The sequence below is a fragment of the Phalacrocorax carbo genome, chromosome 6 (assembly GCF_963921805.1).
Source record: "Phalacrocorax carbo chromosome 6, bPhaCar2.1, whole genome shotgun sequence".
Classification (NCBI taxonomy): domain Eukaryota; kingdom Metazoa; phylum Chordata; class Aves; order Suliformes; family Phalacrocoracidae; genus Phalacrocorax; species Phalacrocorax carbo.
Window position 1 is genome coordinate 60,090,123 of NC_087518.1, and position 14,425 is coordinate 60,104,547.

At 43.2% G+C, this 14,425-nt stretch overlaps 1 protein-coding gene across 3 annotated transcripts in view; it reads right to left on the reverse strand.

Moving 5' to 3' along the window:
• The window catches only part of DPYD (dihydropyrimidine dehydrogenase), a 368,439-nt gene that overhangs the window by 160,396 nt on the left and 193,618 nt on the right, over positions 1-14,425 (reverse strand). For all 3 annotated transcript variants that reach the window (XM_064455561.1, XM_064455562.1, XM_064455564.1), the window contains one exon: positions 13,806-14,021. In XM_064455561.1, coding sequence (XP_064311631.1) covers positions 13,806-14,021 — 216 coding nt within the window. The remainder of the gene's footprint in view (positions 1-13,805; positions 14,022-14,425) is intronic.

The window sequence follows — 14,425 nt, forward strand, 5'->3', positions numbered from 1 at the left end:
TGGCATAGGTTAATCTTGAAATATAAAGCATGGATACTCTTAGCCAGGCCAGCATTCAGAAAATAAAAGGGGTGTAGGCTCCTGGCTCTTATCTGCTGTTGCAGCTACAGCCTGGAATGGAACTGCATCCCTCAGCCGGAAGGACTGATAATTCTCTTGCCGTAGCCTCTGGACGTTTCCTCTAACGATCCCAGCATTACTCCTATCTTGTCTGGATTGACTTTTGCTCAGCATGCTCTCAACCATGCCCCAGTCTCCCACAAACACTGAATAATGCAATCAACTGCTCAAGCTAAATCAGCCGAGAGTTATAAAGCTGAGTTTCGACATATTGAAAACACTTCAATCAATGTCACTTTACTAAACCTTCTCTATGGCTTGATATACACATTAAATAAAAGGGTGGCAAGCAGGAACCCTCCTGAACTGCACGGGGAGAGAACCATCGTCGGCAATAAACCCCAACATAACACCGACGACGAGCCAACAACAGGCTCCTCTGACTCCGTTGTTGAAGCGTGAGGTTTGAAGACAGGCAACGAAGACGCTTTGGGAAAGAATGCATCGGGGACATTTGGGGAATGGCTCCCTTTCTGACCGAGTCCGCAACAAAGCACAGGTATATGATAAGATACAGCTACAGCTGCGTATGGAAAGATTAATACATTTTAGAAAACGGGGATTTCTCAAATAAGTTGGTAACTGATGCTGCCGAACAGCAGCATTGCTGCCACGCAATTTTTTGTTATTACAGATGTTGATGTTGCAATAGGGCTCCATATACATATGCTTACTATACCACCTCCATTACCAGAAACATCCTTTTCTATGTTCGTGTGATTTATGAAACCATAAATCACAACAGCGTGTGCCAGAAATTCCTTTTGAAGGACGTAATAAGGTAACGATTATCCTCTGAACTCCTCTCTCTGTCTTCAGAGAATAAAATGCATTAGCAACATATCCGTTTGCTGCCCCATGATAGGCAATGAAAGCAAGCGTGATGGTTGCACCGTATGCTTTCAGTTCCCGCAGTTGGCTGGTGAAGTGAGCTCTGCTCCTGAACGTGCTGTCGGAGGCAAAAAGGATAGTTTCTCCAACGTTTTTAAGGAATAATCCTTAATAAACAGTAAGGACAAACGAACTGAAGAGGTTTGGTTTTGCAGATGTGTGGATGGATGTGGGAAAAGGTACGGTTCTGACTCGAATCAATGAATTACACCTTTTTTGTGTTACGCAACAATTCACAGGATCCGATGCAGGGGAATCACAGCACTTTATTCTGTGCAAATATACACAGAGGAGCAACGTTACAAGTACTGTTATAATCCCCTCAGAGAAGGTTTAAGGCCTTCTAGATCAGCCGGTTAGCGACTGGCGCGCCTGGCGACTGGCAGAGTGAGAATGCTCTTAGCGTACCATGATTTTGCTCAATTATTTTTGAAGGAAAAATCATAAACAAAAATTCACAGCGTAAAGGGTGCTACAAAAAGGCATTATTAACCGTGCAGGTGCAGGGAGGTAGAAGCAGCAAGATCACAGGATAAAAATGGCTTCATTAATTCAAAGTAAGTATAATTTTCTCCCTCAAATTTTGGATAAACAAAAAAACCCACCCCTACTTCTACAGGAGAAAAACCATATTTGTGGTGTAAATTAAAAAGAAAAGTATAAAGCCAACAGTTTCTGCAGAAATCCTGATCTGGAATTCACTCTGTTTTCTTTTTTGTTCCAGGAAGACACTGTGCCCAAACCCCCTATTGCAAATGCTAAAATGTAAGAAGGCGGGGACCTCTGAAACAATATATAGTTTCCAAGAGTGAAAGTGGATATTAAGCTTCGCTTTGCTCAAGTGAGATCAAAACATTCCTAATAAATAAATAAATACATATACACATGCTGTCTTCACCTTAGCTCACAGTAGATAAAAGAGAGACTTTTTTCTTAGATTTTGCTGATAACGTGGCTCAAAATGAAATCTTGCGTCATGTGAAGACCCAGCCCTGTGTTGTGCTGGGCGGACTCTGCGGGAAGTTTACTACTTTTGTAATTAACTGTAAGAAAGCGCACGTACCACCTTATTTTACTGAATGACAAACTTCAATCACAGCGAACTGCTGCTTTGCTGCACTGGTGTCTGCGCTCCCGTGCCGTCCAGGCTCTCGCTGTCTAATACTCCCAACGGTTTCCATCGGCTTTGGGTCAGAATCTGGAATCTAGATGCTTTCGTTAATCATATTGTGCTTATGAATAGGGCAGACACGTTTAATCCAGAGCATCATTATGCCCTGTTCATACTCACCATGGCTAGGGATGGACACAATGCCTAACGAGGATTCAGAATACCATGCATGATGGTTACGATGGCGGGCGAGCATCCTTATTAACAGCTATACTACTTCAACGCCGACATACAAATAGAGTATCCTGGGAAACGGTATCATTTTGTGACTCCACTAAACAGATCACGATACAATAATCACCGCCACGGTCAAACTGCATGGGTTGGTGAAGTTCTTTACATGAGAATTTCGATGCTCTGTGTTTATTAGCCAAAATTTTAATTATCTGAAGTCCAGATTCTGACTAAAATATGAGAAGAGCAAATGTCACCGCTTTGCTAATATTACACGCTTAAACCTTACTTTATTTACAGCTTCCAGTAGCTTTCAGCTAAATGTCTCGTCGCGCCCGCTGCCACGTAGCTGGAGAAGGCTAACAAACCCCTCGGTGTTCGCATGACAACCTTTGTGCAAACGCATCCTTATTCTGTCATCTACTGGCAGCGCGCTTCCCAGTCATGTTCTCTGCCAGTCCTTACCAGTTTGCCAATTACACAAGCTGCTTCCCAGACATCAGACAAAAATTCCACAAGACTGCTGTGCGAGCGTACCCTAATTAACCATCAGCTTAATTAGACAATTTACTGTGTAATTAGCAGGCAATTAGTCAACACCTCTCAGATCTTATTGACTGCTGTGACAGCCTTCCTTAGTCTACACGTTCCCATACGCTTCCACGACCGCGATCCCAGCCCCATCCCGTACGGCAGCAACCCGCGCAAGGGAAGGGAAATCATATTGCATAACAAGGGAAGAGGGAGGAAAATCAATATATAGCCTGTTCATTTATCGACCCGCCTTCTCGCCAAGACTTTCCCTTCTCTAGCAATAGAAGGTCAGCTGCTAACAAAAAACCAGCCAGCTATAACATTAGCTTACCTCCTTTCCGTTTGTAATGCCAGTTAGGATTTTTTGTTTAAACTCTTATATTCCGCTGAGTTCTCAGAGAATTCAGGCAAGCAGAAGTTAAGGAAAAAAATAACTCGTAAACTTGCCTACATATTGTAGGTTTAAGTATATGGCCAGCGAAAAGGTGCCGATAGCTGCTTTTGAAACCTAGAGCTAGCATGGTAATTAACACTTTCACAGCCCAAAATGCACCAGGAAAGTCAACGCAGATTAACTTTCAAGTATGAAAAGACAATACTCGATAATAATTCAACGACATTAACGTAATTCAGTAGAAATAATTTCTTGAAGTAGCAGCAATTCCTCCGCGCAAATCTGAAGTTGTATGCCTTTATCATACATGGTGTGAGAACGTACAATGAAGACTATCAGGATACGTATATTAAGGCAATATTAAAAATGTGCGTTCCTTTTTCTATAGGCCAAAAATTAGATTTTCCAATTAGCTGTGACAAGAGCATTCTGGACAGTTCTTAAAGTAATAAACGCAAAGTTCATGGGATGGGCGCAGTCGTCTCCTGCTGCAATTGGCTCTGGAAGGTTTATTCACAAAATCCTCCACTTCCTGACTGAAGGATGGAGTCCCACAAAACCACAGTCTCTAATACAGTAAAATATTTAGATAATTATAAATCTCAAATAACGATAAGAAACGTTATTTAGAATACACTCGCACACATGTTTGCAATCGGTATTTTAACATAAGAACCTATCAGTTTTTTTAAACATATGGGACTTCATTCTGCTTTTGCAAACAACGTCAATCAGGAGTAAATGCAATTATAGCACCATGAGATTCAAAAATCAGCTCTTTTCCTTCTGAACTTCTTGTGTGGGCAAATCCGATGTCAAACGCAGCCCTACCAGTCTCATTTACCAAGCGGGAACTCAAGACCTGAGATAACTCGAGCATTTAGGAGCAGCATTGTTGCCTTTACATAATAGCTACGGTGGTCTAACTAAAAATGCCTTGAAAAAGGATTAAGCTAAACCCCTATAAACCCGTGCGCGGAAACACATGCCAGCTTAGAGCTACTTATTTCAGCTTACGTCTGCAAACTTTTTAACACAAGCTATACAAACCACCGCCTACATGCTTGACATTGATTTAAGAGTGTCCATGTTGAGTCGCTTTGGGACCACACGTCTCAAGCATGTTGCAAGGTTGCACGGTCCGACCGGGAACCTTTGGGCAATAGCTGTTGCACGCAATGCTTCAGCGCTCTTGTGTTTTTCTTGGTGGGGATGGGGAAAAGCGCTCCTCCAACAGCAGGGCTGCCATTTCACGTGCACAGCTGAAGCACGAAACAACTAGCTGGTGGCCAGGGGAGAAGGCAAGGTGCTGGAAGCGTGCCTCCCCCAGTCTATTTGCAGCCTGATAATGTCTGTGGGCAGAGGCGGGGTCCCAAAGGGTCACCTGGACTCCTGCAGAAGCCAACGTGTGACCACAGCTACCCGCTTCGCGTATGGATTCTGCATGTAGGCCGCAGCCAAGATGCTCAGCTGTAAACAAGAGCAACTGACGCCTAAAGACCACTTTTCCTTTATTTGACTTCAGTACCTCAGTAGACCTGCTGAAGTCCGGGCTGCATCCTGGATTTTCTTATCATTAAAATGTGGAAGCGAGGGGAAAAAACCAAACTCTGACACATGCGATTAGCCAAATGGGGAGGGGGGAAGGTCAGTGACTTGATAGAAGGGAAACTTCTGAATTCTCCAATGGCAAAATAAATATTTCTTTTTTTTTCCTGAAAGTCTGTGGTTATCTAGAAATGCGCATCATGACAATTCCAAACAAACAGGGGAGTTTATTATGTCATTTATGCTAAGAAAAGTCAAAAATGTTAAATATGGCTTTACGCTGTCATTGTCTTGGATCGGCAGTTTTTAAATACAACTGTTAGGAAAAACGTACTGTGACTTTTTCTAATAAACATTACATTAAATACATTCGCGCCACTTAAGAAAGTTATATGCAGTCAGTTGTTCCGAAGAAAGCAAAACACTAAAAAGTGTCTGCAACGAATCTGAATTGAGAACGAAACCTACGTGTGAAAATTCTAAACTTCAGAATTACACTCGGCAATTTCCAGCTTAGAATTGAAACTGCCTTTTTAGCGGAGTTCCCTTCTGACACAAAATTATCTGAGGTATTGCCAAGATTACCAACAACCTTCCAAGGGCACATAAAATAGGTCCAGAAAATGAAACCTGAATGATATTTTACACAAGTATCTTATGTATTTGCTTTTTGGAATCCTGTTTATTCAGGATGTGACATTCAAGAACGTCGAGTACTTCAGATACAGCCATCAGGAGCTGCAGATTCCCGGCGGTTCTGGAAAATCATGCACGTGCGCGCTCTTTGTCTCTCTTTCGTTAAATATTTGCAGACATTTTCAGAAGAATGAGGTAAATAAAGCAAAGGTAGTAAAGAGCAAAGCAGCTTCTTCAATGTAAAAAGAAACACTGTTCAGATTTTCAGCCAACGGTAATATTTGCATCCTTTTTGTTTGACTGATTGGCTAATAGTTGCGCTATGAATAGAAATTACATCTTCAGTACGGGTCACTTCCAGAACAGCGCATATTATGCTGAGCAGGAACGAACGCTCCTACTTCTGGCAGCTATTTTTCATAGAAAGGCTTATATAGCAAAATACTCAGTACTACAACCTTTACGCTCTTCCGAATTTCACTGGGACACTGGGACTGCTTCTCAGCTATGCCACTCTAAGTGCGCAATGAGTTTCATTAAAATACGCAACAGTATTCCGATTAAAAGCTACCTAAAAGACTGGTTTACAGGTCTTTTACACATAAGCTGTCTAAAATATTGAAGCTCAAGGTTAACGATCAAATTCACACTTTGTATATGTTAGCGCACTGTTGCTCTGCTCTTTTAAACCATTGGCTCCGGAAGAAAAAGACACGAAAACGAAACAATCCCTAAATGCTGTGTAAAATAAACCAGATGAATGGAAAACAGATCCTTACACGGCGACATAACTGAGGAGCCTGTCGTCTACCAAGAACCAGCTCCGCACATATATCTGGCTTTACCTCTGATGGCCAGCTCTGTGTGCAGCTTTGGGGAAGATACGTCATTGCTGGCTTAAAGACTCTGTGGAACTTACGGAAGGAGCTCAAGAAGCCTTAGCCGTAGAAGTTAGAGCCAAGCCTACTCTGCTGCATGAGGGTGAAGGGAAAGAAGAGGGAAAACATGGAAAGCAACTTGCTGATCCTCTGTTTGTATGAACCCGTCCTTGAGCACGGATGAGGTTTACCGACCCCTGCGGGACAGATCCCTGTTTGCCTTCCACTGATAAGTTGTGACATTGTGATCCACGCCTGGAGATAACGGGCTTCTCCATGACGGACGCTGAGCTGCGGCTCTCGCTGCAGAAGAAATGCAGCATTTCTGCGCTATCTAATGCTACAGGAAGAGTGGGGCTAAACATTTGCCCAGAGGTGTAATTTTTATCGTGAACTTTTAAAACTGTTTTCATTTCTCAAGTACTAAATACAATCACAACGAGACAGAGACTTTTTACAGGTGGTTGTTAAACTCTTGCTTTAGACATGCAGATCATTATCCTCAACATTCGAAGTATTAATTGGCCAAAATAACCAGACTTACTAAGGGTAAAAACAGATTATGAAAACGACCCAAAGTACCTCAACTTGCAAATTCACTGGTGTCAAGGGGCATGCTTGCAACAAGTTAAGGTGTACATCTACTTGGTGCGCACGTCAGCTGTGGGAGGAAGGGACTTGGCTAATGATTAATGACCTGGTTAAAGCTCTCGGTCCTGGCCTCTTTGGCCTCTCTGCTATCCCTGTGTTGTTCGAGCCGTGCTCCATCTCGCCGGACTGGAATTCCTCCCTGGTGAAGGTGTGACAAGCCCCTACAGCTCCAGGTGTACGGACTGAGGAGAAAGCGTGGTCAAACGCGGTCCTCTCCGGTTCCTGAAGCTATTAAAGGGATTAGCATTTAAAGAGAGCCTCCAGGCTTCTCTATACTGGGTCAGGGGTAGAGTGAAGCTAAGCAGAGATGAGATCAGGCCCTTAAATACTTTTTCTTGAGGAAAAAGGAGGAACATCAAATACATTTTTCTGCCACTTACTCAGATTCACAGAGTGACTTGTTCCTTTTTGTAGCCAAATAGCACATTTTCTGTATAAAAATACTCGAGTAAAATATAGTGTCATAGCTACGGCATTTTAAAAACTAATAATTGCATTCTCTTGCGTTTCCCTGGAATAGTCTTCTACCTCCCCTGTTAAACGTTGCTAATTTTATGCAGGGATCTAAAACCGTAAAAACTGGGGAACAAAAAAGCTGGTATTTCGTATTAAAATTCTCTCAGAAACACAGAACAAAATAAGGTACGTGAAGAACTCCTAAGAATATTAAGGCCAATAATAATCATCTTAACATTTGTAAAAGCAAAAAACAATTCAACCCAGGGAGCTTTGCCTGCTAAGGAATCCTCTAAAATGCCCACTTTCCTGCTCAAAAAATGGAGTTAATAAAAGCTGTCTGATGTTATTTAGCAGAGAGGCAAACAGTCCTTTTTATATTTGACATTAACAATCTGATCATTTGTCTCCCCAAAGAAAGCCCATACAGCTTTCATACAGACCACACAATAAAGAATAGCAATATTCCTGTTTACTGAGATATCAACTGGCATTTTGTTGCAAGTCAATGGTCTATCTTTGCTACGGCACACTAGACCTCAGTCTGGCATCTACAAATGTCAAGAGTATTAAAAAAAAAAATAAAATTATAGGATGGAAATCAAAAGCATGTTCTAAATTCCTAAAAAATGAAACAAAGTTCACCTAAACATATTTGCTGCAGAAATCAGTACAATATTCAGCTGTCAATCTTGAAAAACAATGAGGGAGCGATGCTGTCAGTAGGACAGGATAATAACATTTCAAGCAGATGTTCAGGCAGGGCTCTAATTCTCACTGAACTCCCTTGGTAAGCATTTAATTTCTTTATCATATGCAAGCTAGGCAAATTGTACTTCATCAAAACTGTATTGTGAAATATTAATATTTCATATTATAGCAAAACTCCATAGAATAACCTTTGTCATATTAAGAACATCAGAATTTCAAATGTCATGGTTCTGCATTTTAATGCATCTTAAATAGCTTTTTGGCTTGGCACCATAAATTATAACTAGTTTAATCTAAATTACTATGCCGTAATATCATACAAAAATATACATTTTGTAATACAGATTCACTTCTGTGAAATACTAATGTTATGGAAAACAATGCGTCATTGTACCGTGGTTTTTTACCACCTTCAATTACGAAGCGAGGTGCACACGGTGCAAACGCACCGCGAGAGAACTAGTTGGAGCCTGAACATGTGTATTGCAACAGCAGCGCACAGGAATGCGATATATCCTGGGTAAACTAATTAATTCTCTACCAGCAATGGTTTTAATTTAGAGATGGCTCTGAAAATACATTGTAAAATCTACATCAGCGGATGGTATAAACATATATCATGACTAGAAAGTTTCCTCTGCTGTGGTGGAGAAATTTAATCTCGTTTTAATTGTAGCTTTGTTTTTAAACTCATCCATGCAACTTGCTCCATATATAATGAAAAAAATATTAAAGATTAAAAATGAAGTTAGTCTGCATGTTGATTTCTGCCGGTTCTCATAATAAAGGCAACTGTTTCCACATTATTGAAAGCGACAGCATCACAAATCAATGCATGTCATAACAGAATAAAGACAGATGTATCTGATTAATCAGAATTAAATTTTAGAAGTGAAAGAAGCATCTAAAAATCAAAGCAAACATTTCTGCTCTCCCAGTTGTTTTTTTTTTTCCTCTTTCGAAACAGCCGGTGCAACGCAGTGAGAGAAAAACAAAGCCTGAATTCAGCTGATAAAACCCAAATTTCTGCTATAAACTTCTCATTGTCGTAATGGATACGGTATAGAGATGTGCACGCTTCGTATAACCTCCGACTTATTTTGATACTGTGTTTATACAAACTCTCCGATTACGGGTTTTAATGCAAATTTTGTGCGCTACACGATACTCGCTAATAAATTCTAAGTAAATAAACCAGCTTGGTATAACACTTCTACTAAAAAACCCCCACTCACTGTTATTTGTTTAATTAATGCCGTATCTGTCGTTCTGCGGGTACTTTTCTCTTCGTCTAAGCTCTAGACCAGGTAATAATTGGTATTCCTCCATCGCGGACCCTGCGATAGGCAGCTCCCCCATCTCCCCGTGATAGGCAGCTCCCCCATTTCCCATCAATAGCTTGCCAACAGAATTTACAAACGATACGTTGCGGCACAGAGTTATCTGAATAAGACAGAAATACTATTTGAACCAACGGAGCAATGAGCTATTGATCCTGCGGTGAAAAAGGGAAGACGTGAATGTAGGAAAAAGGCGTGTGAAGGGGCATTTTTATTCTGCTGCCATTTGTCTTCCCTAGCGATAGTCCATTTTAGAAGCAGTTATTCTCGTTTTTGGAGGAAACCAAACCTACTGGATACTAGAGCAGCTGTGCAAAGACGTTTAATCTGGTAAATGAAACCTTACAAGCCACTGTCCCCCTCACAGATACCCACAGACGCTTGCAGGCGCAGTACCCTATGATTAATATTTGCATTACGCTATAATACCCAATACCTTCCAAAATATTTAGAGCGCGGTATACTTAAAGGTATAAACACTCCGAAGGCATTTCAGCTATTTCTCATGTTAGCTTTCCTTACGTTTCAACAATAGTACAGTAGTAGGCAAGAACAAACTTCTGCTGAATCACTCAGAGTTGAAATCCTCACCCTACAAACAGAAAACGCTACGCAGGTTGTCACGAAGGCAATTATGCAGCCAAGGCCGTGGGCGTTCGAAAAGGGAGCGAGCACGGCACGAAACCGCCAGCGCTGTGCTGACTCCCTCTGTGGCAACACGGGATGCTTTCAAGGTGAGGCCGAGACGGATGAGGGTTGGGAAGACTGGGGGAGTAAATTATGGGCCAGGGACTGGAACTGCGGCATTGCTACCCGACGGTTCCGCTCTACAAGAAAGTACGGCCTCTCGTGGGCTGCAGGGATCCCTAGCCTAGCATTCAGAAGAGATTTAGGTAGAGAAAGAGGGGAAAAGGAGAAGTTCATAGGAAATGAATCCTCTGTCTCATGAGAACGACAGCTCTCCAGCCTGAGTCCTTTTTACCTCTGCCCTAGGATCTCCTTCTCCCAAGATTTATCCTGCTTTTCTCTCTGATCTTATTGCATCACACAGCTGTTAATGCACGGAGATCTGTGGTTAGGCTGTATATGCTTTTCACGACCTATATGTCACTCAAATTTAGCCCGCATCGGTCACTTTTGCTGACGTGCCAAAGGATGCCCGTGGCCAGGAGGGACGTCACTGGTTCCCCTATCAGGGACTGAACGCAGCGGTGAATTCAGTGATCGGCTCTGGAAAAGGGAGCGTTTCGCCTGCCGCTAAGCCCCCCGTTGCCACACGGGCAGTTTACGCTTGGCCTTTAACTGTTGCAAACAAGAAGGAAACCCACAAGTTAAACCTAACCAGGACAGATAAAACGAGGAGACAAGAGGGATGAACACAGAATCCTGCTTGTGGAGCAAGCGGAGGAGCTTCAGCTGCCAAACGCTGTGTCTAGCGAGCTCCCTTCCTCCCAGAAGCTGTTCCACTCCTGGGAGCTGTACTGTCTGGGGAGCAGCTCTGCCTCCTCCCACCGACTCTGCAGGCTTAGATCGGGAAATCTTTGCTCCTGGTCCTGCTACGCAGTTAGCTGAGCCTAGCTGGGCAGGGCGGCTCAGTCTGAAGTCCCCGCTTCCATACGTACCGCAGCCTGAGAGAGCGTTCTGCTCCCTGCTGAACGCTGCACAAGATTCATGTCTACATAATCAGAAGTTAAGTCTTTAAAAAAATAAAAAACCTAGCACATTATGCCAACCTGCATTATTCCAAACCCTCTACCCGCTCCTTGTTCTAGCATTAAGTCAACGAGAGCAGTCTTTGTGTAGTACTCATTGTTCACGTAAGAACTGCTGTTCCTCATTGAGCTTTTCTTCCCATTTGAAATATTTATTTTTGCAGCATTAATTACCACGCTGCTGTTACAAATTAAAGCAATTTTATTTCTGCAACACCTTGCAGCCAAGCATCTCAAATCATGTCACAAATACTAAGGTTTAACACCTGTGGGAAGCGCACTACTGGGGAGAATACAACAGTAGAAAAACTAGGTGGTCCTTGGGTGGGACACAGTCCTGCTGCACACAGCAATATCTGATTCAAGACTTCAGGCACCAGAGGAAGACTACTGCCTCCTACTGAACTTTGGAAGAAAGCTTCGCTAGAAATAATGATCACTGGACTAGAACTTGTCCAAAGCACTTTTCTGAACTTTTTCCTCTTTAAAATAAATACTACCTGCAATATTTTGCATCTTATTGCAACAAATATATTAAAAAATTGTAAAAATACAAACACTTCACAGAATCCCAGCCTGGCGGGGGTTGGCAGGGCCCTCTGGAGCTCACCCCATCCCACCCCCCGCTGGAGCAGGCACCCCCAGAGCAGGGGCACAGGGCCGCGTCCAGGCGGGGGGTGAATGTCTCCAGGGAAGGGACCCCACAGCCTCTCTGGGCAGCCTGTGCCCCTGCTCTGGCACCCGCACAGGGAAGGGGTTTGGCCTCATGTTCAGGGGGAGCTTCCCGTGTTCCAGCTTGTGCCCGTGGCCCCTTGGCCTGGCGTTGGGCACCGCTGGAAAGAGCCCGGCCCCATCCCCCTGACACCCGCCCTTCAGGTATTTATAGGTATTGATGAGATCCCGCCTCAGGCTTCTCTTCTCAACTTAAGCTACTTTCTAAAGCAACTCTCTCACTTGAAAGACCTCTAGCCGAGTCACACCTCCAGAGCATGGCATCCAGCCGAACACTTGCAGCCGCCATTTGAGAAATGACTCAGAGCCTGCTGCTTAGTGGAGTACCGACATCTCTTCCTACAACATGCACGTCTCTTTCCTCCTGAACTCCCACCCAAGCTGGAGCCCAGCCAGTGTCTGTTTAGCTGTTGAGATGCACAGTAATCAACGTGCAGTCTGGCAGGACTGTGAGCATACCAGCAATAAAACTGATAAATAAATAAATCTTGGTTCTTGCTACGAGTTGCCTTTAGCCTAGGCACTGAATAATTACAGCTGACGGTATGTTATCCACATAAGTCAGTTGTAAACATACTTGAATGACATTTATGTCCTAAAAAAGTGGTTTAATAAGAAACCCTGTGAACTAGATTGGAATCTCCATTGCAGTCCAGAGGAACACTTACTTCCTTAGGGCTGCTTCAGGTGTAGGTGACAGCAGAAGCCGGTCTGCCGTATTTTACAGTGTGCCGTAGTAATACTGCGCTTTGTCCTGAGACCTTCCTCATATTAGAGGGCCACCCGCTATCGTTAATACGCTGCGGTACTTACCCGCGTGGAGGTGGCAGAGTAACAAATCCACCTTTTCTCTCCTGCTAAGGCCCCCATCCATCAGTACACTCTTACATCCCGTCTCTGAACCAAGAGCAAAAGCTCCTTGTTTCCAAACTCGTCGCAAAAGCTCTCGTCAGCCCACGCTACTGTCTGTCACTGGCTGACAACACACTGCCATTATTCACACTGTTACTCAGGCCTATACCCAAAGATTTACCTTTGATCCTCTTCCTCTGTCCAGAGGCCAAATTGTATCTACACATCCCGGCCCAAATCCTGTATTGTTTCTCTGCAATACCTTTATCAGAACTGTTGTTTCCTTTCACTCTCTAAACTTCTTGCTCCATCTCATTTTGCCTTTTCGAATGTAGAGGCAGGAAACCCATCCCGAATGCAATTCCCAGGTCAAACAAGCAATTACAGACTTTAAATCTACCCAGAATGCTTTATTTTAGGCACCACACTGAGCCGTAGCCTTCAAGACTTAATTCTAACTCCTTCCTCTTCCACTACATGTTACTGAAGGTTTATGTCACTTGGCTACACACCTTCAGCGCAACTACTCTTCCCTTCATAGGCTTGTTTTACGTTGCCTCCATCTTTCTCTTCCACTGCCCACCCAGCCTCAAGCTTACACCCACATTATCACAGTGCAACTGCAACTCACTTTCAATGGCTTATCTTGGCAGTCCTTGGCACAGAAGCCGCCTTTCGTGAGTTGCTTGATAAAGCTGTTACTCATTCCCTTTGCATTCTGATCCCTCACAGAAAACATTTTCACTGCAGTATTTAACAAAAAGGACTAATATCCTTACTAGTTGGCTAATATTAGAAGGTTGGGGAATAGAAGGGAAGAATGTAAGTGCAAACAAAACCAGAAATTGTGTCACCGTTACACTGCACTGTTGGAACCTCCCAGACCAGTTGACCTACGCAATGTACCATACCCTTCCCTGCTATCTTCATGCCAGCTAGATTCAGATTTTTCAAGTACACAAAGAAATGATTACACGCAAAATAAACCTTAAAGTATTTCCTTACCTTATCCAGGGAGAATGTTTTAGTGACAGCAAAGCCCCATCCGGCTTCAAAAGCTCTTCGAATCATTGAAGAACTAGTAGTAGGGGTTGCACTGGCAAGGCCAAAAGGATTTGGAAACTTCAGTCCAGCCATCTCTACGCTGATGTCTACCAAATCGATAGGAGTATAGAATAGTGGTAGCTCTGGAACAGTAGAAACTGCAACGCCATGTAAGGACTGCAAAAAAAACCAAACAAAAAACACAGACATTTTTGCTGATTCATTTTTATATGATTTATTATTAACCCTGATAAGGGAGGAATTCATATATAATAACCCAAAACACTCTGTGTCCGGACTTGCAAACCAGCAAGGCACGCAAACGCTTGCATATGTAACATCTGCTGTCCAAACAGCATTCGCGCTGAAAAATGACACCACGCTGGAAGCAACTGAGGAATAACAACAGTGAAACAGGTATTTCACACCCTGTACTGCTGGCCTGGGTCAGGCCAAAGGTTTGTCCAGCCATTCCGAACAGCCAGTTCTGCTCCCTACCGCAGCCAGCCGCAGCGAGGCTGGGAAAAAAACCAGGGGATGCACAGACAGACCCTGTCTCGTTTGCTTTCCAGGTGTCAAAC